The following is a 23915-nucleotide window of genomic DNA, read 5'->3' on the forward strand; positions in this document are numbered from 1 at the left end:
CGGTGCTGATTTCTGCTTAGTGAAATATTTAAGGAAAAGTTCTTCTCAATTTGCCACATGGGGTTCTTACTTACAGATAGATAATTCTGAATAGTAAAGCTATTTTATAATTATTCTGTGTTAAAATATTGGTTTTTGAGATATTTGTTTCTAGAAAATTATTAATGTATTACTTTTTGAAGTAAAGTAAAATTGGTTCAGTTATTCATCAAAAACATTCTTTTTCTTTTTCTTTTTTTTTAAAAAACAGGAATGTCTGGCAGTCAGGACTCTGGATCCTCTTGTCAATACCTCCAGTCTGATAATGAGGAAGTGTTTCCCAAAAAATCGACTGCCGCTCCCAACAATTAAAAGTTCTTTTCATTTCCAGTTGCCTGTTATTCCTGTGACTGGTCCTGTGGCTCAGCTCTACAGCTTACCCCCTGAAGGTAGGATCACAGGGTTACTGCTGCTTTTTGTGGATTCTTAGAATTATGTGACCCTGTCATTTTTTTTTTTTAATTTATGTCGAACTCCTCAGCAAAGGAAGGCCTTAATGAACATGATAAACATTCACGTTTTATTTTATTTAAGCATTTCTTTAAATATAAGAAATTGGAGGCAATAATTAAGCGAAATGGTGTGGGATGTGTTGTATATATGCAAATGTGAATTGTGAAATAATTAAGCTTCACATAGGAACATTATTTGATAGCTTACGTATCTTTTTTTGGTTTTTTTTTGAGACAGAGTCTCACTCTGTTGCCCAGGGTGGAGTGCAGTGGTGCAATCTCGGCTCACTGCAACCTCTGCCTCCCGGGTTCAAGCAGTTCTTCTGCCTCAGCCTCCTGAGTAGCTAGGGTCACAGGCATGTGCCACCACTCCTGGGTAATTTCTGTGTTTTTAGTAGAGACGGGTTTTTGCCATGTTGGCCAGGCTGTTCTCAAACTCCTGACTTCAAGTGATCTGCCTGCCTTGGCCTCCCAAAGTGCTGGGATTGCAGGCATGAGCCACCACACCCAGCCCAACTTATGTATGTTTTTAAAGTGTAAAAATATAAACATTAAATGTTTAGGTAATTGTGTTTGGGTTTACATTTGTAGCTTTTCAGTGAATTTTTTTTTCTTAAGTTAAAAAAAATCACCAAAATTACTATGGTTTTATGCTTAACAAAAACTTGCACATGACTTACTTGGATGAAAATATGAAATTATCTGAGGCGGACTGTTTGTCATTTTCCATATTATACTGTAGGTATACAGTAGAGGAAGTAAGAGTTTACGTTTATTTATGTGGGGAAGAAGAATTTCTTTGATAACATCTACCAAAGTGAAAAAGAGAAAGTAGTCCCGGCTTTTAATAGAATTTCTGTAGTATTTTCCTATCAGTTGATTACTTTTTTGAAAAAAAAATTTGAAGATTCTTTATATATAAAAATTCTTATTTGAAGCAAGTGTTTTAAAAGCGTTTTCAAGGAATTATATTAGTTTCATTATCCTTGATATAAATTTATTAATGGTATATGTCATAGGGTACTATTATGTTTTTATTTTTAAAATATGTAATTATTAAAACACAGTTTGACACAAAATATCAAAATGGATTATTTAGAAACCTCCTTTAAAATGTTGAAAAGTCTAAGACTAAGTCTAGGACTTAGGAGTAAGAAAGCTAAGTAAAAGCAATGGTCCAATACCCTTTCTCCATTCCATTTGAAATTACCGACAGACTTTTACAGGAGAAAATCTGTACCAAATCTGAAAACTAGGTAAAAGGGGCATGGAACAAATACAGAACATGTAAGAAATGTGGTGGAGCTGTGAATAAATGCAGGAGCAGCATCAGACTTCTAGGAATGCATTATCTTCTGCTAAAGTTGAGGTGCCATCAGCACCAATTTGGAGGGACAATCAGGAAGCAGTTGGAATCCCTTTCTTTCCTATATCAGCATAGGATCATGGGGGTTAACGTGGTGATTCTCACTGGTGGAAAGCTGGTGAGGCTTCCCTGTGCTGCGGCCAGTAGTAACACCAGGAAGGAGGTAGGATATGCCCCCACAAATTCTTTATTTAGTGTCTGGATTGATGGATAGAGGAAGCTGACCTCTAGTGCAGCAAATTCACCAAACAAGGGAACAAATGAGAAATTATATTTTTCTTTTGGTTCCTTTTATGCCTGCTTCTCAGACCAATGAGTCACTGGACTAGAAATGCATATTTACCTTGACTGACAAGCCTTCTTGATTCAGATGGGAGAGGAGGGTTCTGATAGCAAGTGTGTAGATACTAGGAAAATACCCTCATTCTATTTCCATTATTCCTTCCTCCTTTTCTTCCTTCCTTCCCCTGTGTTTCCCAGGCTGGTCTTGAAGTCCTGAGCTCAAGAGATCCCCCCACCTCATCCTCCCAAGTAGCTGGGACTATGCACCCTTGCCACTGCTTTGTATTTCATTATTTTCTCACATGTCAGGCTTCATTATATGTTTCACAGTCTTTATTATTATTTACCTTCCTCAGCTAGAATGTGAGTCCACAAGGATAGGTCTGAGCTCTTTTACTCACAGCATTTCTGACCCCAAATATGTGTCTTTTGTCCTCCCACCAACCAATTCTCCGTATCTTCACACACCAGCTGGGTGTTCTGCAATTCAGTTCAATTCTGACACTGAACACCTGGAGTAAATACAGACCCACAGGTTAAGGGTTTAGTCCCACAGGACTGCCACCACTTTAGATAACAATTACAAGTCTGGACTACCTGTATGTCTGACCTATTGGCAATGAAGTTGATGGGGGTGGGGGTTTTCACAACCGTTCCTCAAGTTTGATAATTTGCTAGAATGGCTTATAGAACTCAGGAACACTCTACTTATGGTTATGGGTTTATGATAAAGAATACAGCTCGAGAGCAGGCAAATGGAAGTGATGCATAGAGCCAGGTATAAGAGAAGGGGTGTGGGGCTTCCGTGCCCTCTGTAGGCACGCCACCCTCCCAGCACCATGATGTGTTCACCAACTCAGAAACTCTGAGTGGTGTGTTGTTGTTTTCTTTTTTTGAGATGGAGTCTCGCTCTGTCTTCAGGCTGGAGTGCAGTGGCGCGATCTCAGTTCACTGCAACCTCTGCTTCCCGGGTTGAGGTAGAACCTGCACAGTTCAAACTTAGATTGTTCAAGGGTCACTGTGTGATTGAAATGGACAATATTTTAGGAAAATATGAGTGACTAATATTGACTTAAATAGTAAAAACCTTGAAATTGAATATGCAATCAAGCTTCTTTAGTGAAGACACCAGTTGGTGATGACTTCATAGATTAGTTCTCCCAAACTTTCAAGAAATTTTCCTATACTTTATTTTCCAGAGCAAAAAAAAAAAAAAAAAAAAAAAATAGGAAAGTTTAGAAGCTAGCATGATGCTGAAAACATAATCTGGTAAATTAATCTGAAACAACCTACAGATCACTGTCACTCATGAAAATAAATATTAAAATCCTAAAGTATTAGCAAATTTAGTTGAGCGGTATTGTTTACGTGTGGGACACCTTGCCCAAGTAAAGATGATTTTTAAGGAAGTAAGTTTATTGTAATAGTAACACTTTAATTAGTAAAATGTATTATCAGTAGATCAAAGGGACAAAAATGATCATCTCAGTAAATACCTTGAAAAGATTTCATAAAAATCATATCAGTCTAGAAAAATTTCTTAAGGAAACCAGGAATTTTTCCTGACCAATCCAAGTATTATCTAACTCAAATCAATAGCCAATATCATAAATAGTAATGAAATGTTAGAGGATGCCTCTCTCAACCAATATTATTTACCATAGTTTTGAAAACTCTAGCTAAGTCAGTAAAATAGGGAAAAGAAAGTCTTAACCATTAAAAGAGTGACGTAAATCTATCAGTATCTGTGGAGGATATTACTATTTATATAGAAAATCCAAACAAATCAATTGTAAAAACATGGCTTACGCAACAGAACAGTAAAATACTGTTTACAAGAAAAATGAATAAAATTAAATAGCCTTCCTCTGTGTGTGTATATATGTATCAACAAAAACCAGTTAGAAAACATAAAGGGAAAGTAGATCACATTTATAGGCACAATAGCAACAATAAAATAAACTTCCCGTGATGTCCTTTCCCAATCGTTATAGAATGTGCAGACTGTTCTAATGACTACATCATATAGTCATAGTATAATTTAACTGGTTTCCTACTGATAGACATTTGTTTTCTATATTTCTGTTTTTACTATAAATAAGCCAACGACATTTTGAAAATCAGTAAGAATTTTGATTTATATTCCTTGGTTTTAATTTGATTAGTTATAATAATTAATATTGTTAATTATTGGTACTGGTATAATGAATGGATCTTTGAAATAGCAGAGAAGGTCTCAGATACTCTAAGCTATATGGCATTTCACATCTGGAGTATAAACCCAAAGGAAAACATCATACAAAGGAAAATATTTGAAAGGTTTGACTAAAAACTGAAAACATTTTCTCCCTGATGCAGAACTCCATTTTCTCCTCTCCCTTTCTTTCCAAGCAGTCATTTTTCCTATTTACAGTAGGATTTTCTTAATGCAATACCTTTCTTTTTTCCTAGGAGTTATTTTCTTCCTTCTCTTCTTCCAAATGTCAGTTCTTCCCTTGTTTATCCATGACCAGCTGTTGTTAGGGCATAAGTATAAATCAACCCAGGTTACCATGTGAAATATGAATATTTATGTTTTGCTGTTTCTAAGAATTTGAGGTGATTTGTTTTTATATTTGTACCTGTATTAGTTAGGGTTGACTAAACTGCTGTTACAAAGAGACCCAGTAGCACAGTCCCTCAAGCAGCAGCAGTAATAAACATTTGTGTAACACATACTCTTTGCCTGGCACTTTACATATATTAACTCCTGTAATGCTCACAAAGATACTATGAGTAGAGCCGGGCGCGGTGGCTCACGCCTGTAATCCCAGCACTTTGGGAGGCCGAGGCAGGCGGATCACGAGGTCAGGAGATCGAGACCATCCTGGCTAACACAGTGAAACCTCGTCTCTACTAAAAATACAAAAAATTAGCCGGGCGCAGTGGCGGGCGCCTATAGTCCCAGCTGCTCGGGAGGCTGAGGCAGGAGAATGGTGTGAACCCGGGAGGTGGAGCTTGCAGTGAGCTGAGATCGCGCCACTGTATTCCAGCCTGGGCGACAGAGCTAGACTCTGTCTCAAAAAAAAAAAAAAAAAAAAAGATACTATGAGTAGATATCTCCATTTTATAGACAAAGAAACGAAGACAAATAATTGATGTAACTTGCTCAGGGTCAAATAGCTAGTAAGCTGGGGAGCTAGGATTTGAATTCAGGTATTTTGTTTCCAGAACCTCTGTGCTATCCTGCTACAACATAGAATTTTTTTCCCCCCACATATCCATCCAGAAGATAGACAGGTGGTCCTAGGCAGTAGACCTCTACTGGGTTATCAAAGAAAACAGGTTGTTTTTATTGTGTTTTTAACCTTCTCCTATGTGGTTTCCTCATGTGGAAGATGCGAATGGAAAAAATGGAGAAGACAATTTTCTTTTTAAAGAATGTGACCTAGAATTTGTGTTTATCACTTTGCCTCCTATACCACTGGCCAAAAATTGGTCATATATATGGCCATGACTGCTGCAAGGGAGGCTGGTGTCTCCATAGCTAAAACTCAGGGGCTCAATTACTAAAAGGAAGGGAAGGTGAACAAATACTAAGGGGGCCAGTTAATCACTGCTGTAAGTCGCATTGGAAATGGAAGTGAAAAAGAGTTTGGAAAAATAGCTTTTAAAAATATTTTCTACTTTGTTTAGAAGCCGTTTTTTACATGAGAATCCTCCAAGTACTCTCCCTCTTCTTCCCTTGTCTCCCCCACATCCATGGTCCCATGTCCTTTTACATTCTACTCCCTGAGATATTCTTGTTTCATTCCTGTTACTGCTATAATTGTCTGGACAGTGTCGTTTTTTTTTTCTTTCCTATTTGTTGGTCACCCTCCACCCGTATGCTCTCTCTCACCTCTTAACATTGAATTAAGCCATTCTTGTCTTGAAAATTCTCAGTGCCTATCTTCTTAATATTGAAAGTCAAAACTACTTGGCCTACTATGTAACATCCTTCATTTTTTAATTCTTTATTTTCCTTTCAGTACTTTCATAAGCATACTCTTCATCCTAGTTATACTTTTTGTTATTTTCTAAAGATATCATTTCACTTCCTTATTTTAGTAGTATTATTTCCTCTTCTTAAAAGCCAGAATCACCCACCATTACATTCACATAGAAATGTGTTATACTTTCTACAAGATACTGCTTAAATATCACCTGTTCTGTGAAGTGGTCAGCGTCAAGCCCCTTGGCGCCAAGCAGTTTACAGTTAGTTACTGCATTCCTCGTTTTCCCATAGCATTTTGGAGTTTATGGCTTCGTTAGTGTTTATCTTTGGTACTATAATTACATGTTTACTCCTTTCTGCTCTTTAACCTCATGAGCTACCTGAGGGAAGCAACTATATTTGCACCAAGCTTGTCCAACATGCACCCATGGGCCACATACAACCCAGAGTGACTTTGAATGTGGCCCAACAGAGATTCATAAACTTCTTCAAACAACATGAGATTTTTTTGTGTCATTTTTTTTTTTAAGCATACCATCTATCGTTGGTAATAGTGTATGTTATGTGTAGCCCAGGACAATTCTTTCTCTTCCAGTGTGGCCCAGGGGAACAAGAAGATTAGACAACCCCGATTTACACATCTTTGGAAAAAATTCCCAGCACATAGCACAGTATGTGGCACATGACCGTCACTGAAACAAATAGAGAGGGGTTCAATTATAAAGGGATGAAGTGAGTCATTGAAATTTATAATAAATAGAAAACAGGATGTTTCATTCAGGCTGTTGCAACATAAGGCATTATTTTGAAAAACTGAGAACATTAGTAAAATTCATCTTTACCGTGCTTTCCAAATTTTAAAGCACTTTCTCATATTGTCTCATTGGTTTGTCAATAGCTGGGACAGCCTTAGAGACATTTTAAATAAGAAATCTCATTTACTTTTTCTTTGGTGATTGAAATACGTTATACAAGTCACATTCTACCGTTGGCTATGCATGTTGTAGAATGCTTACCTCTGACCTACTTATAGCACATTTTGTATCATAGTGGATGACGTAGTAGATGAAAGTGATGACAACGATGATATTGATGTAGAAGCTGAAAATGAAACTGAGAATGAAGATGACCTAGATCAAAATTTTAAGGTTAGTATACATTTCTGTAATTAGTTAGCTTTATAAATGATATACTACAGTTGTAAAACAAAAATTGGGTAAATAAATATATATGTAATTGTAGGTTTTACTTTGTCCACATCTTTTTACCGTGGATGACTATGCAGTTAAAGGGGTAGATGATACTGGTTTAAATCCACTGGTCTGAAAAGGACCTTAAAGTAACTTATTTTCACTATCTCTGACCAGAAAGGTTTTATCGAACCTTTCTGCCGTAGATTTTGAAATCTACAAAATTGAAGGAAAGTGATCTGACACTCTATTGTGACAACTTATTTCAAAATGCATTATTACCCTTTGTCAGCAATCTTTTGGGGATACAAAAACAGTAGGAAAGTAGTCTATAATGGATTCGTTTTTGTGAGAATTAGTGTTTGCATAATGCTTCTTAGGTTTCAGTTAATTGAACAAGGAAGTGAAAAAAATGTTATTGAGAAAATATAAAATTATTGTCATATTACATAAGATGTTAGGTAAAGGAGGCAGGTAAGTTTTTGGAGTTTCACTGCACCCCAGGAAGCCTAGAAAGTCTATATTTTGCTTTGTTTATTGAGAGAGGGCCACTCTAGCATCTGTAGAAAAGTGGTCTCTTTTGTTAGCTGTTTAGCTTATTGCTGCTTTTTTTTTTTTTTTGTGGGGAAGGAGAGATCAATTTGACTTTTGCCTGTTTGGACCATTTTTGTCTTGCAAAACTGTATCAAAATTGGCGTACACTGAGTATTTGATTCACTTTGGAGATAGAAGTTAAGATATTGGAAGATTTCTGTCTTAATAGATACAGACCCAATTTTGTAACCAGCAAATGTGATCGCCAAGGCAAGCTTTGGCAAAACTGTCAAGTTAGCCAATCTAAACTACATCTGTGTCCTGGCATCAGGTACTGCACTTAATTATCTGGTCTCTTTAGTCTCCTTTAATCTGGAACGTTTCCGCAGATTTCTTTGTCTTATAACATTGACATCTTTGAAAAATGTAGTTGTGAGCTTGCATTATTCACTGGGCTATCAGTGATTGCTCACATTTTCCCTGCTTTGTCTTAACCCAGCAGTTATAGTAATAAGAACAAAGTACATTTTATTATTGAACACTTAACTGTGCTAGTCCAAACTCTTTACATATACATAGTAACCATTAGATCCTCATAGCAACCCTGTGAGGTAAGTACAGGTTGTATAAGCACATAGAAAACAGAGGAAGAGAGAGCTTCTCAGTCTAGTTTATAAGAGGTGGAGCCAGGATTCAGAAAGCAGTCTAGTGGAATGTCCACTCTCTTTACCACTATACTGTACTAAAAGATAATTTTTCTTCAAGAACTAAAGAATTGTTGGCTTTTTGAGACCGCTGAACTTTATTATCTTCTTTTTCTTTCCTACTGCTGCCCTGCCTTTAATTCTCATTGACTTTACATTTAGACGTTACTCAATTTTTCCTCTTTTTATCTGAATCCTATTCCTTCATCCTTCAGGTGAACTGCTACATTGTAGTAGGAATATTATTTATTTGTGTTCTCTTATGGTTATAACTTTTTTACTGTGATTCCATTTTCTTTGCCTCAGATTTTTCAGGGTTTGGAGCATTTATAGAAACTGGTAGCTTTAGAAGATTCATCTCCAGATAGCCACAACTTGACTGTATATAAGTTCCAGTGCACTCTTTGTTCCTTCCTTAACTAGCAGAACTTTTAAGGAGTGGTAGCAGGTTGTTTTGTTTTTTTTCTGATGAGTCTGTAAGTAGTTCTTCACTACTGTTTCTTCTTAAACCAAGACACAAAATTCCCTGCTGTCGAGCTTTTGGAGTGTTTTAGTTTTCTTTCCTCATTATGCCTGTTTTACAGGTAAAGTCTGTTTTTTTTTTTTCCCTAAATAGAGAGCCACAGTGTAAGACCATATTTTCATAAAACGATATCAAATATTGAACTAGTAAGTTTAGAGAAAAGAATACCTTTGTAAATTATTTTTTATTTTAGAAACATTATGTATTTTATTAGATGTTAAACAGGAAAATTATTACATTATTGGTTCAAAAATGTGTAATTTAAAGAGATTAAATTACATATTCATGTAATAATTATACAATAATGATACAGTGATTAATATAATATTTAAATAAAATCAGTATTATACATAGCAATGAGGAAAATCTTTTTTACTGGCTATGTAAATAATAGCTAAATTCCTTAATATGAAATAATAAGAAATACATAGTATGTTTTTTCTTTTAAACTAGTAGTTAATATGTGTTAAGTATGGTCAGATACATGTATATAAAGTTTTTTGAGGATTGAAGTATAGTAAAATAAATTTGTAAATTAGGCTGAAAAATAAGTAGCTTACACTGGTAGTAAGTAAATACAAAATTTAAAATAGTACCAATTGAAAATTAATAAATGGTATTATTATCTCTCTGTAGCCATAACAAAGATAATAATTAGTTTGTGTGAGGCCAGAGTCATTGAGGATCCTAGAAAATAGCTTGGGTAGTAGATAAGCTGACATTTGCCCTCTTATCATGGAATTCATTAGCTCTTCTCTGAAGACCGTATAGAACAAATGATCCTGGATACATATCTTGTTTCTCTGAGGACATACTTTTCCTTTAAATCCACCTGCTTTTCTTCCTAGAGAGACATGGAAATCATTTCTGGCTCTTGTTCCACTCCTAACTTTTCCCCTCGCTGAAAACAGAGTGAATGGTGATACCGAGCTTTTCTAAAGGAACTTTATTTCCCGTGTACTCTAAGAGTGTGTGGTCATCATTAATCTGTATTGGGGCAGTGTGTCATGCTGGCTGACAGTGTGGTGCTTCAGAATCACTCTAACTGGTTTTTATCCTGGCTCCTGTCTTTGCAAGATGTGTAATTTTCAGCAAATGACTTAACTTCTCCATACCTCATTTTCCTCTTCAGTTAAATGGGGGTAATTTCATAATGTTCTTATGCAGAATAGATTAAATAATATATGTAAAATGCTTAGCATAGTGCTTCATTTATTTTCAGTGCTTAATAAATGTTAGCTGTTTTATTATCACCATCATCATATATATGTATGTTTTCCAATTTAGTCTTCTTAAGTTTTACTGCCCTTTAATATGAACAAAATGATGGCAGTAAGGGAGAATGAGGAGGACATACTGGAGTCTTGATCTTTGCACAAGTTTTTCTGTTTTGAGTAGCCCAAATATTCTGTTATATTAGAGTAACCACAACAAAAACAAAACAAAAGTACTCGACAATAACACAACAACCCCAAAGCAATAAGGAAATTTGAATTTAAGATAAAATTAATGCAGCATTTATTCAGTAATTATTCTTTAATTACATGTAATTAATAACTTGGAACATTTCAAATCTAAAATGTATTCTGTAATTTTTTAAAATTTTGTTTTACCTGGTAACATACTCTTTTTATCATTTCAGAATGATGATATTGAAACAGATATTAACAAACTAAAACCCCAGCAAGAACCAGGACGAACAATAGAAGATCTAAAAATGTATGAACACCTTTTCCCTGAGCTTGTTGATGATTTTCAGGTATAAATATAGAAAATTCAGCATCTTAACTGATTTTAATAAAAAGTTATTTTTTCTCGCTTAGGTTGATAATCACTGTTTTTTATTCTCTTTTCATTTCTAAAAAGTGAAACTAGCATTGCTTTTCTGAGTGACATTGAATAATTATGTCAACATCCTGAGTTGCAGTTAAGCAATTGTAAAATGAGGGGAGATGGGCGGGGTGCGGTGCCTCCCGCCTGTAGTCCCAGCACTTTGGGAGTTCAAGGTGGGTGGATCATGAGGTCAGGAAGTCGAGACTGTCCTGGCCAACAGGATGAAACCCGTCTCTACTAAAATACAAAAAAAATTAGCCAGGCGTGGTGGCGCGTGCCTGTAGTCCCAGCTACTTGGGAGGCTAAAGCAGGGGAATAGCTTAAACCTGGGAGGTGGAGGTTGCAGTGAGCCAAGATTGTGCCACTGTACTCTAGCCTAGAGAAAGAGCAAGATTCTGTCTCCAAAAAAAAAAAAAAGAAAAAAAAGGAAGGTGGGCTATTACATTTTTTGTCACTTTAGTTTTTTTTCCATCACTTTAATGGACGTAGTTTTTTTATTCAGCCTGGATTATAGGGCAAGTCAAGTTGATCGAATTGTTGGCATTTAACTGGCTTTTGTGATGATTTCCTTGGATAAATCTGTGAAATCGCCCAGGATCTTAAAATGTCAAAGAGTTTGAACTAGATAATCTTAAAGATTCGTTTAGCCCTTCCTTTGTTCCCCAAATTTCGTACACTTAATTTCTAGTTGCTTAAAGAAAAATACTTTCTTGTGAGGTTATAGTTGTGAGGTTATAGATGAGAAATAAAAAAGAAATACTTGTTGCCAGGTGCGGTGGCTGATGCCTGTAAGCCCAGCACTTTGGGGAGGCCAAGGTGGGTAGATCATTTGAGGTCAGGAGTTCGAGACCAGCCTGACCAATATGGCGAAACCTCGTTTCTACTAAAAATAAGAAAATTAGCTGGGCGTGATGACATGCACCTGTAGTTGCAGCTACTCGAATTCTGAGGCAGGAGAATCTCTTGAACCTGGGAGGTGGAGGTTGCAGTGAGTCAAGATTGCACCACTGCACTCCAGCAGCCTGGCAACAGAGTAAGACTTTCTCTAAAAAAAAAAAAAAAAAAAAAAAAGAAGAAACATTTATCACCTAGAGTTTACATTTCATGGTTCTAATCATTCAGGTTTCAGCTTGGGAACTTAGAAGCCTTAGATGCCGTAAAAGATGCAACAACTATCCACCTTCTGCAGCCCTCCCTGCCACTCTCTGCTCTGGTATCTTGTTATTCCCCCTAGATTTGAGGTGCCTGAGAAGGTACTTTGAAATCAGGGGTAATAGAAGCAAGGCAGGAATGAAGAAGAAGGTATTTGTCAAAAGAAAATAAAAAAAGAAGACAGGAAGAGGCATTTGGGAAAGAGTATAGGTTGGTTGTCTTCCATTCAACCTACAGCAGTTATCCGTTAGCTCTTGTAACACATGTGTGCCTAGCTAAGCACCACTTGAAAATACCAGCAATAACAAATACTGCTAAATCAAGGCAGAAGAATAGTGTGGAAAAGGTTTGAGGAGGCAATCGATTATTGTGTGAAGAAATCACCTATTTCTTCTGTATATTCTACTTTTTCTGTACATATAAGAAATATTTACAGTAGGCCCCCCTTATCCATGGGAGATAGGTTCCAAGACCCCCAGTGGATGCCTGAAACCAAACCCTTTATATACCATGTTTTTTCTGATCTGATAACAGATGGCTACTGAGGTTGGTAGCATAGATATTGTGGATACATTGGACAAAGGATGAGTCATGTCCTGGGTGGGATGGAGCATGATGGTGTGAGATTATATCATGCTACTCTTAATGGTGCACTCTTTAAAACTTACGCGTTGTTTATTTCTGTACTTTTCCATTTAATACTTCAGACTGTGATTAACCTCCAGTAACTGAAACCATGGAAATCCAAACCTTGGTTAAGGGGGCACTACTCTCATATGATTACACATTGTAGTTTTGATTTGGGAATAGAAAAAAGTAACCTGTTTATCGGTATTAAGTCCAGGACTTTGATTCTCATTCTTTCACAAGTGAATTTTCTTTCTTTTAGATTGTGATGAATTGTTCTTGCTTTCTATGTTTAGATTCCTTGTTTTCTAATTATAGTTTGTCACCCAGAATAGGCTAACCTTGATGATTTCCTACATGGAACTTTATGAGCAGCCTGCCAACTTGTCCATTAGTTTGGTTTCTCCAGTGTCAGATTGTAAAGACAGGTCTGAGTGAAAGAGCTTGTCACTAAGTTACTCCTTTTTATTTTCTTTAAGCAAGAGACGGTACTTCAGATATTTCAAGTAGTACACATTTATTAATTTATTGTTTATTCTGCTGTAAAGTTTTATATAGAGTAGCTCTATTTCTGTAGCATATGTAATGGGAAATAGCATATTGTCTTTTATTGACATAATCAAAAAATTATTTCTAAGGTAATTGTGTTGCCACTTGATTATCTTTGTCATTTTTAAGTTTCAAAGGAATGCATTATTTGATACTTCAGGCTCTGTTTTTTAAGGTGTGTATTTGAATTTTAGGCAGCGATATGTAAGACATGCTTTCAAGGATTAAAAAGATTGGTTAGTTCCAGGTAGGATGTGTTTGAAAAATTTCTTCAGCTGTCTTTGTATTCATTTCTTGTAGATCATAAGATAATAAACATAAACGAAGTTAATTTCAATTATGACTTTTTCCACTTTCATTTGTATATTATTTTCAGCATCAACCATTAATGCTTAAAATTACTTTATGCATTTGTTTCAATCTTGAACACTGCCCACTTTGTTTCTAGATGTGTTAAGGCCACTATTCAGTGGCCAGATGAAAAATGAATGCTATTGGAAGGTAACGTATGGTATTATTAAAGTAATTATCAACATCCTTACCATGCTTTCAAAGCTATGTGTATTTACTCATAGTGACAAATTATAGATTTATTTTCTCTTCTTTCTTGATGGCAGAATATTGAAAATATCAAAATTCTGCATTTTCACAGTTCTTTTATTCATCTGTAGTAGTATGGTGACATTTACTATGTGGACTTTTGTTATATTTTGTTTTTCTTTCTTGTTTTCCTCTTGTTAAATTTGGTTTTCAATTTTCGTCAAAGTTATTCATGGAAAAAGTTTAAAGCGTCAAATAGTTTTACATAGGTAATCCTTTCCCACATGCTAAATCCTGAAATTACTTTTTGTATGTTTTTGAAGTTAATCCTCCTATCTCTAAATAATATGTTTAAAGTGCTGTGTCTTGACTTTTGCTGCCTTCATTCTTTTTTATTTTCTTTTTTTGCATTATCATCTAAGGTAGACATCCAGTAATTTTCAGCCTTATTCTTTTCGTGTGTGTGCGCGCACGTGCATGCACATGCGTGTGTATGCATGCATAGATAGGCTATGAATTTCCCTATAATTACTGCTTTTGCTGCATCTTATAAGCAGTAATTTTGATGTTTAATGTTTTTATTATCTTTACTCTGAATCTTATGGGTTTTTTTTGATTCATTGGTTTTTTAAAAAAGATGATTTTTAAAATTGGCTTTCTAAAAAAGATAAAAAATTTTAAATCTTTTTAATTGATTTCTAGCATGTAGTTGTACAATAAGGACAAATTCTTTATAATCATAACCTTTTAAAATTTTTGAGGTTCATTTTATGGCCTTGGATATGATCAACTTTTGTTACTATTTCTTATGTGTTTGAAAATTATTCTGCACTTGTTAGTCGCAGTTGTCTATTTGCCTATTAGGAGAAGGATTGTTAATTGTGTTGAGAAGTTAAGTTCTCTTTTATCCTTATGGATCTTTATTCTTATTCTGTTAATCACTGTAAAAAGTATTTAAAAAATTTCTCACAATGGAAAAATTTCTCACTGATTATGAGTATGTTTCTCTTTGTAGGTCTGTCGGTTTTTTGTTATATATTTTTTGAGGGTTATTATTTATTGTATATACATGTAGGTTGAATTTTCTTCCTTTTTTGAATTGGACTTTTTATCATTATGAAGTTACTGTCTTTACCTCTAAGATTCTAAGACAAAAAGCACTTTAAAAAATATTAATGTACTTATATTAACTTTTAACTTTTCAGTATCCTTCAATGTGTATTTTTTGAACAGCATGTAGCTGGATTTTAAAAATACGAAATCTGAGTTTTGTCATTTAACTGAAGCATTTAGATAATTTACATGTAATTACTTCTATATTTGGATTTATATTTATGAAATCTTATTTTTAATAGTTTTATCTCTTTATGTTTATCTCTTTTTCTTGCCTTCATTTGGATTATCTTTCTCTCACTCCACTTTTACCTATTACTAGTTTGAAAACTGTACATACAGTCTTTTTATTTTTTTATTTTAATCAACTTTTTTGAGGTATAATTTACATAAACTGTATCCATTTAAAGTATTAGTTTGATTATTGACAAATAAGCAAAAATTCTAGTTACTGTAGATTTTCCAACATATTTGTCAAAGTCTAAAGTAAATCAGGACCTTTCTTTCCTCTTTCCCACAATGATAAATGGAAACTTCGAGTATTCTAACTACTGTGACTTCCCAGATCAACTTTTATATGTATATATTTATATACATATACTTTTTTTACTAAACATAAAAAGCAAAGCAGTAACGTCAGATAGGTTTTTTATGTATCTTAACTCTAGCTTTTAAAAAACCCACTTGTCGTTACTGCTTTGCTTTTTTTTTTTTTTTTTGAGACGGAGTCTCGCTCTGTTGCCCAGGCTGGAGTGCAGTGGCCGGATCTCAGCTCACTGCAAGCTCCGCCTCCTGGGTTTACGCCATTCTCCCACCTCAGCCTCCCGAGTAGCTGGGTCTACAGGCGCCCGCCACTGCGCCCGGCTAGTTTTTTGTATTTTTGTAGTAGAGATGGGGTTTCACCGTGTTAGCCAGGAGGGTCTCGATCTCCTGACCTCGTGATCTGCCCGTCTTGGCCTCCCAAAGTGCTGGGATTACAGGCGTGAGCCACCGCGCCCGGCCTTGCCTTGCTTTTTTTACTAAATGTAAAACGTTTAGTGTAGACTTACCGACATTTTTACCACTTTACCACTTAAAATTTTCATTACCTTTTGTGTCTCAGACCTTCTGTTGGGATCATGTCATTCAGTGGCGTGTACTTGATATGCACTTGTGCACGTGCTGTCTTGCCCTCTCTCCCTGGAAGTGTCTTTATTTTGTAAACATTTTTTATTTTGTAAACATTCCTAAAACATTCTTAAAATTAATCTCTTCCTCTGGCTACTTTTTAAAAATCAACTTTATTGAGTTATAATTTACATACAGTAAGTTTCACTTAAGTTCAGTGAGTTTTGACAAATTTATCCACCTATGTGACAACCACCCATTGAGACAGAATTATTTCTTGTCATTCCAGAAAGTCTCCTTGGGCCCCTTGAAGTCTCTTTCTCTCCTGTGCAGGTGACTGCTGATCTGCTGTCTGTCACTGTGACAAGTCTTGACTTTTAGAACTTCTTATAAATGGAATCATACAGCGTTTACTTTTTAGGGTCACGCTTCTTTAGCTGAGCATGTGTTTTTGAGGTTTATCCATGTGACAGTGGTTCTTTCCTTAATTGCTTGGCAGTATTTTATTGTGGAAACATACCACAATTTCTTTGTGGATGAGTGTCGGAATGTCTGAAGTTTTAGACTTCATTGGACTTTAATATGAGTAAAGTTGATAACATTTTGTGCACAACATTTTTTGGGGTGGCTGGGTGTGGTGGCTCACGCCTGTAATCCCAGCACTTTGGGACGCTGAAGCGGGTGGATCACCTGAGGTCAGGAGTTCAAGACCATTCTCGCCAACATGGTGAAACCCCATCTCTACTGAAAAACCAAAAATTAGCTGGGCATGGTGGCAGGCACCTGTAATCCCAGCTATTTGGGATACTGAGGCAGGAGAATCACTTGAACCCGGGAGCTGGAGGTTGCAGTGAGCTGAGATCGCGCCACTGCACTCCAGCCTAGGCAACAGGAGCGAAACTCTGTCTCAAAAACAAACAAACAAACAAAAAACTTTTTGGGGAGATATGCTTTCATTTCTCTTGGGTAAATACCTATCAGTGAAATTGATAGCTGGTATGTATGGTAAGTGTGTGTTTTCATTTTATAAGAAACTATTTTTGGTGGCTTTTAACACACACTGTTTTTGCTTTAACGCTACAGTTTCCTAGTAATGTTGACTAAGTGCGGATTTTCTTTTTTAAAATCCTGTTTGGGATTTATTGTATTTGGATTCTATGAGTTGTTTTCTGATAAGATTTGGAAAAACTGCATTCTCTACTTCAGGTACTGCATTTTGTTTTCGCCCTCTCTCTTTTGCAATTTGAATTGAATGTAGACCTTTTTACTCCCTTCCATGTCTTTTAACTTCTTTTTTCTGTTTTCCTTTTCTTTGCCTCTCTATGCTGCCTTCAGGTTATTTCATTAGAACTATCTGCCAGTTTACTAATTCTGTTTTTGGCTTTGTCTCATCTGTCAGAAGTATCTACTAGGGGCTGAGCACGGTGGCTCAGGCCTATAATCCCAGCACTTTGGGAGGCCGAGGCGGGTGGATCACAAAGTCAGGAGATTGAGACCACGAGGTCAGGAGATGGAGACTATGGCCAATATGATGAAACCCCATCTCTACTAAAAATACAAAAAGTAGCTGGGTGTGGTGGTGCGTGCCTGTAATCCTAGCTACTCGGGAGGCTAAGGCAGAGAAAATTGCTTGAACCAGGGAGTAGGAGGTTGCGGTGAGCCGAGATTGCGCCACTGCACTCCAGCCTGGAGATAGAGCGAGACTCCCTCTCCAAAAAAAAAAAAAAAAAACACAGCTTACAAAATGTGTTTAATAAGTCTTTAATTCTTGTTTTCAGTATTTTATTTCTTTGAACATACTAAATATGGTCATTTCTTAGTCTGAGATTCTTGTAGGTCTTTTTCAATATCTGATGTTTCTTTTGGTTCTTTTTCCTTCTACCTTGCTGAATTGTATGTTTAGGGTTCTTTCCTTCTTTATAATTTTGTATGTGGAAACTGCAGAAGCTGTTGCTTTTGAGAGTCACCATTATAGATTGAATCCTCAAGCGCTTTTGGGCCACCAAGGTGATGTCAATTCAGGCTACGAATCCATGTGATTTGATGGCCGGCTTTTAATACCAGTTTGTGAGTAGTGATACTTTGCACTGTCTTAGAGCTATGGTTTAAAATTGAAGACAGTTGGCTTTTCTTTTTATGTTTTTTTTTTTTCCCCCTTTTGTGGTGGGAGTATTTCTAGGACCTATATATTGAAGATGTAGTTTTGGAGTTTAATCTTTTTGAGAGGAAAATTACCTTATGCCAGTTCAGGGTTTTTCTCCTGTCCTACATCGTCTTTGAGATGGGAAAATCCGTACCCAAGGTCACCTGGTTTATCACATGTTTTCAGAGTGAAAGCTAGCTTCAGTCTTCAGCTTATCACCTACGGATCCCTTCTTCATTTGATACTTGGCCTTTATCCTTGCTTTCTTATCCTCTTAATGACATACTTAAAATATTTTAATATATGTAACAATTGTAAATGGTTCTGTGGGGTGGATACTTAGCCTACCACGTTTCCTACAAAATGTGTTTTTTAATGCAAACTTACCACCCCTTTAGCCCTTTTAATGCAGAACTACCTATTCCCTCCTTAGTGCTTCCACTGTCTTCTTGGCTTAGCTATAGTACAGGGGGTCCTGTGAATCATCTTTGAATCCTTGCTTTGTATACAGTGGACATTCAAGGAATAAATCACAATGGAAGATTCTTCATTTTGACTCCATGATGTATATAAGGAAATTAACCCAAATTAAAAGATCAGTTGCAAATCCAGAAAAATAATTTTCAAAAAATGGGTTAGCTGGAGGATTCGTGTATGTATGTGTATACAAATTTTTTAACTTGAAAATTTATACCATAAAATAAGAAAAACCCTGTATGCAGGAACAAAAAAGTTACCTAAGAATTGCAGCTGATTAACAGATGTATAGAAAAGTGTTTGCTTCCTAGTAGTCAAAGAAATGCAAATTAAAATAGCAGCAAGATAATATTTCTTATCTACCACGTTAGAAAATGTTTTTTTAAAAACTATAGTATTGAATGTTGTCAAAGAAGACAGCAGTTGAAAGAGATACTCTTATGTATAGTTACCGGGAATATACATTAATACAAGTGTTTTTGGAGAGTTCAGTGTTCTGGTCAGTTTGCATTATTAAAATTGATTATAATATCTGATTCTGCACTTCTATTTCAGTGCTTAGGAAATCATTATAAATAAAGCAAAAACTCTTTGCAAAAAGATTTTTAATGCAGTTTTGTATAATAGCCCAATTTTGGAAATGACTTAAATATACACCTTATTTATCTGTTTAAATCATCCAACAAATAATGATCTGGCCCAAAATGTTGGCTGCTGTCATTCAGAAACCCTGCACTAGGATCTTATCTTTCAAAAATAATTCATGTCATGGCATCCTTCCCTGTCATGGCTTCCAATCTCATTCAGAGTAAAAACCCAAATTCTTATAGTCTGTAAGGCTCTCCAGTGCTTGGCATTCATCGTGGCATTCATCTTGTCCATTCTTCCCCAGCCATCCCATCCTTGCTGTTCTTTGAACACCTCAGGCATTCTTCCACTCTGAGAGCTATGTGCTGTAGTCCTCTCTGTCTGGAATGCGCCCCTTGTGTGGTGCCCTCACCTTCTTAAAGTCTTTGCTTCTATTTCATCTGCTCATGAGACTCCCTAACCAATGACATTTAGAGTTGACACTTACCTCTGCTCTCTTGGTACTCCCAATCCACATTACGTCCTGCCTGTCCTGCCCTCCTTTTTTTTTTTTTTTTGAGACAGAATCTCACTTTGTCACTCAGGCTGGAGTACAGTGACATGGTCTCGGCTCACTGCAACCTCCACCTCCTGGGTTCAAGCGATTCTCATGCCGCAGCCTCCTGAGTAGCTGGGATTACAGATGTCCACCACCATGCCCGGCTAATTTTTGTATTTTTAGTAGAGATGGGATTTCACCATGTTGCCTAGGCTGGTCTTGAACTCCCGATCTCAGGTGATCCACCTGCCTCAGCCTCCCAAAATGCTAGGATTACAGGTGTGAGCCACCGGGCCCGGCCTTGCCCTCCCTCCCCCCCCCCCCTTTTTTTTTCTGTAGCGCTTTACCCTTCTCATGTTCTACATATAAATGTATATATTGTATTTATTACTTGTTGTATTGACAGTCCTCTCTTCTACCCCTATACAGATGTAAGCTACAAAAGGGAAGAGTTGTTTTTTAAGTGTCTTAAGTGCTTGAAACAAGGCTTGGCACAAAATAGACACTTCATGAATATTGCACAAAACAGACACTGTAATGTTATTGAATTAATGAATAACAATTTAGTTGTTGTCCCTAATAGGATTTTGGAGTCTTTATGTTTTTCTACTTAGAATTCTAAGGTTTCCCACATTTCTGTGACATGTAGGCATTATTTTTATAATAGAAAAAGTAAAGTAGGTGTTATGAATTTGTTATGGTTAAAAATTTTGTCTTTTTAGTGAAATGAAAACAAACCCTGTTTTATCTATCTTTAAAATTTTCAAAAATTTCTGAAACAATATACAACATGAATGTATTAGTTTTGTTAATACGTTTTAATATTTACAGTTAAAAGATTAAACATTTTTTTATTTTCAAAGGACTATGATTTAATCTCCAAAGAACCAAAGCCTTTTGTATTTGAGGGAAAAGTACGTGGTCCTATTGTTGTTCCTACGGCAGGCGAGGAAACATCTGGGAATCCTGGCAGTTTAAGAAAAGTTGTAATGAAGGAGAACATATCTTCTAAAGAAGATGAAGGGGAAAAGAAGCTTACCTTTATGGGTCTAGCAAAAGAAGATACTAAAGATAATGATAGAACATTACAACAGCAGCCAGGTGATCAAAATAGAACTATTTCATCAGTCCATGGTTTAAACAATGATATTGTAAAGGCCTTGGACCGAATTACATTGCAGAATATTCCTTCTCAAACAGCCCCAGGTTTTACTGCAGAAGTGAAGAAGGACTGCAGTCTTCCTCTTACTGTCCTTACATGTGCTAAAGCGTGTCCACACATGGCTACTTGTGGAAATGTTCTGTTTGAGGGAAGAACAGTTCAGCTAGGGAAGCTTTGCTGCACTGGAGTTGAAACTGAAGATGATGAAGATACGGAGTCAAATTCATCAATAGAACAAGCATCGGTTGAAGTACCTGATGGACCAACACTCCATGACCCAGACCTGTATATTGAGATTGTGAAAAATACAAAATCTGTTCCGGAATATTCAGAGGTGGCTTATCCCGATTATTTTGGTCACGTTCCGCCTCCATTCAAAGAGCCTATTTTAGAAAGGCCTTACGGTGTACAGAGGTGAGTCGCATATTTTCCCCTCTTCTAAATAAGGCTATTGTCAAGATATGAGGCAGTCTTAAAAAAATTACTTCAGGCATTTAGGAAGATAATTACTGTGAGCTATAAGTTATTGCATTTTTAAATTCTGCTTTGGAAATTTTGCATTGTTTTGAAATTGTCCTTGTTGGTTTACTTTATTTCTTGAGTTTATTACTTATTCAGATGAAGCCAAAATGATAAACCTGACCATTGGATAGTTTAGAAATTTTCTATTAATACTGAATCTCAGAATATAATAACAGATTATTTAATAATCTTTGAATAAATATTACCTTAGCAATGTTAACTTAGTAATTTTTCATTTGAACTTGATTTAAGTATATGATTTAAAATAGGCTATACATCACAATAGGGTAACTACAATCAACAGTAATTTATTGTGCGTTTAAAAAATAAAAGAGTATAATTGGAAGAAAGGATAAATGCTTGAAGTGAGGGATACCCCTTTTACCCTGATGTGATTATTATGCATTGTATGCCTGTATCAAAATATCTCATTTACCCCATAAATATATATATATGTACCTACTATGTACTAACAAAAATTAAAAATTGAAAAAATAAAAATAGACTGTAAATGAAGCAATATAGACAGTATTATTTTGTTGTAAAGTTTGAAATTTTAATTGGAAATATATAAGATAAAAATACAGGATTCATAAAAGCAGTAACTAAGGCTATTAAATATTACTGAGTAAGGTTAGATATTACAAATAATATTAAATATTGCCAACGAGTGAATATTTGTCATATAAAAATACCTTTTTTGTTGCATCGGGACTGGTTTTGGTGATTATGGTGAAGGTTTTACGATAATGGCTTATATCAGTATCTGAAAAAAAATGGTATACCCTTGTTACAAGCATAGTATGTAATGAACAAGGAAGAACTTGCTGTATTTGATTCTCTTTAGACTATATAAGTTCCTTTGAGAAAATAACTGTATCTTTTTTTTTTTTTTTTTTTTTACCTGTAGCATCTTATACAATTCATTATTTTTACTTGGCAACTTAGTGTATGTTTAGTGCCACTGGTTGGCCCCTTGATTCACAGGTGTGTCATCCCACACATCATAGCATCAAGAATGGGGGACTTCCCTGGGAAATACTCGTGGGAGTGGGTCTGTGCCAGGGCATCTACCATGTTACAGTTGGCACCATCCAGAGGCAGCTGGCCTCGTGGAGTGCTACAGTGGCCTTCAAAAGGCCCATGCAAAGCTCTGACTCAGGAAATCCTCTGCATGGTTGGGTTGCCATCTTGCAGCATGCAGTACATACACTAAATTAGAAATGTTTGCATAGTTCCGTAGAAAGAATACACAAACCTGGGAACCAGGAGGTGGGAACAGAAGTGGCCCTATTTAGTGTAGCATCCAGTATCTACCTAGGGACTTTTTGTTTTCTGTCCCTCCACCTCTGGGCTCTGCAGGGTTAGAAGTCCTTGCTCCCAAAGTGGGTGCGGTCTTACCACAGGGTACAATGTAACAACAAGATTTGGTTGCCAGTGGGGTACTCTGGACTCCCTGTGTCTAAGACCAGCAGGTGAGGGGAAAAAACATACCATCTTGACACAAATGATTGACCCAGATCAGCTAATGGAGATAGGGTTGTGTTTACACAGTGGCGATGGATTGACTATGTGTGGAACACAGGCAATCCAGTGATTAGCCTGTTGCCTACTCCCTCAATTTTAACTGTGAATGGACACGTTACAGCCACCTTGGAATGAGAATGATTCCCAGGGGGCCACACTGCTTAGGAATGAGAATTTGGATTGCTTAATCAGATAAGTTATCAAGACCTGCAGAGGTGATAGCTGAGGGTGAGGGGGATTTAAAGAAATCCTGGGGCCTGGGTGCTGTGGCTGACCCCTCTAATCCCAGCACTTTGGGAGGCCAAGGTGGGTGGATCATTTGAGGTCAGGAGTTTTGAGACCAGTCTTGGCCAATATGGTGAAACCCTGTCTCTACTAAAAACACATAAATTAGCCGGGTGTGGTGGCACACACCTGTAGTCTAAACTATTCAGGAGGCTGAGGGAGGAGCATTGCTTGAACCCAAGAGGCAGAGGCTGCAGTGAGCTGTGATCGTGCCACTGCACTCCAGCCTGGGTGACAGAGCAAGACTCTGTCTCAATAAATAAAATAAGTAAGTAAGTAAGTAAGTAAATCAATTGTGAGGGATAGAGATGAGGGGTTGTAACCCTGAGAACAATTACAGTGATTGAGGATGAACTCTGTCTCACTGGTTCTCTTCCAAGTTTCCCCTTAGGAGAGGCCCACAGGAGCATATCTCATTGTGCCTTGGCATCTGCTTTTTGAAGAATCTGAATGACACACCTGGAGTGGGTCAGAGTCAGGCAGCAGCTTGATATTTCTTCTTTTCAGCATCATCTCTTAGGCTCTTTATCTATCCAAAGCCGAAGATGTCATTTTGACTACAGAAGGCACTTCCTGAATTTAAGTGCTCTTTAAGCCTTGAAAGCAAATTTTGTTGTTAAATTGCCTCAAACTGAAAGTATTTTCTCTTACTAGCCTGTAATATTTGAGGTAAGGTTAGAAGGAAG

At 36.4% G+C, this 23915-nt stretch overlaps 1 protein-coding gene across 3 annotated transcripts in view; it reads left to right on the plus strand.

The window, feature by feature from the left end:
• AGTPBP1 (ATP/GTP binding protein 1) overlaps window positions 1-23915 on the plus strand; it is a 200513-nt gene that overhangs the window by 86220 nt on the left and 90378 nt on the right. For 2 of the 3 annotated variants that reach the window (XM_033236931.1, XM_033236928.1), the window contains 4 exons: window positions 251-428; window positions 7166-7263; window positions 10709-10825; window positions 20597-21309. In XM_033236931.1, coding sequence (XP_033092822.1) covers window positions 251-428; window positions 7166-7263; window positions 10709-10825; window positions 20597-21309 — 1106 coding nt within the window. The remainder of the gene's footprint in view (window positions 1-250; window positions 429-7165; window positions 7264-10708; window positions 10826-20596; window positions 21310-23915) is intronic. The other variant, XM_033236930.1, reaches the window with a different exon arrangement.

The sequence above is a fragment of the Trachypithecus francoisi genome, unplaced genomic scaffold (genome assembly GCF_009764315.1).
Source record: "Trachypithecus francoisi isolate TF-2019V2 unplaced genomic scaffold, Tfra_2.0 Lachesis_group16, whole genome shotgun sequence".
Classification (NCBI taxonomy): Eukaryota; Metazoa; Chordata; class Mammalia; order Primates; family Cercopithecidae; genus Trachypithecus; species Trachypithecus francoisi.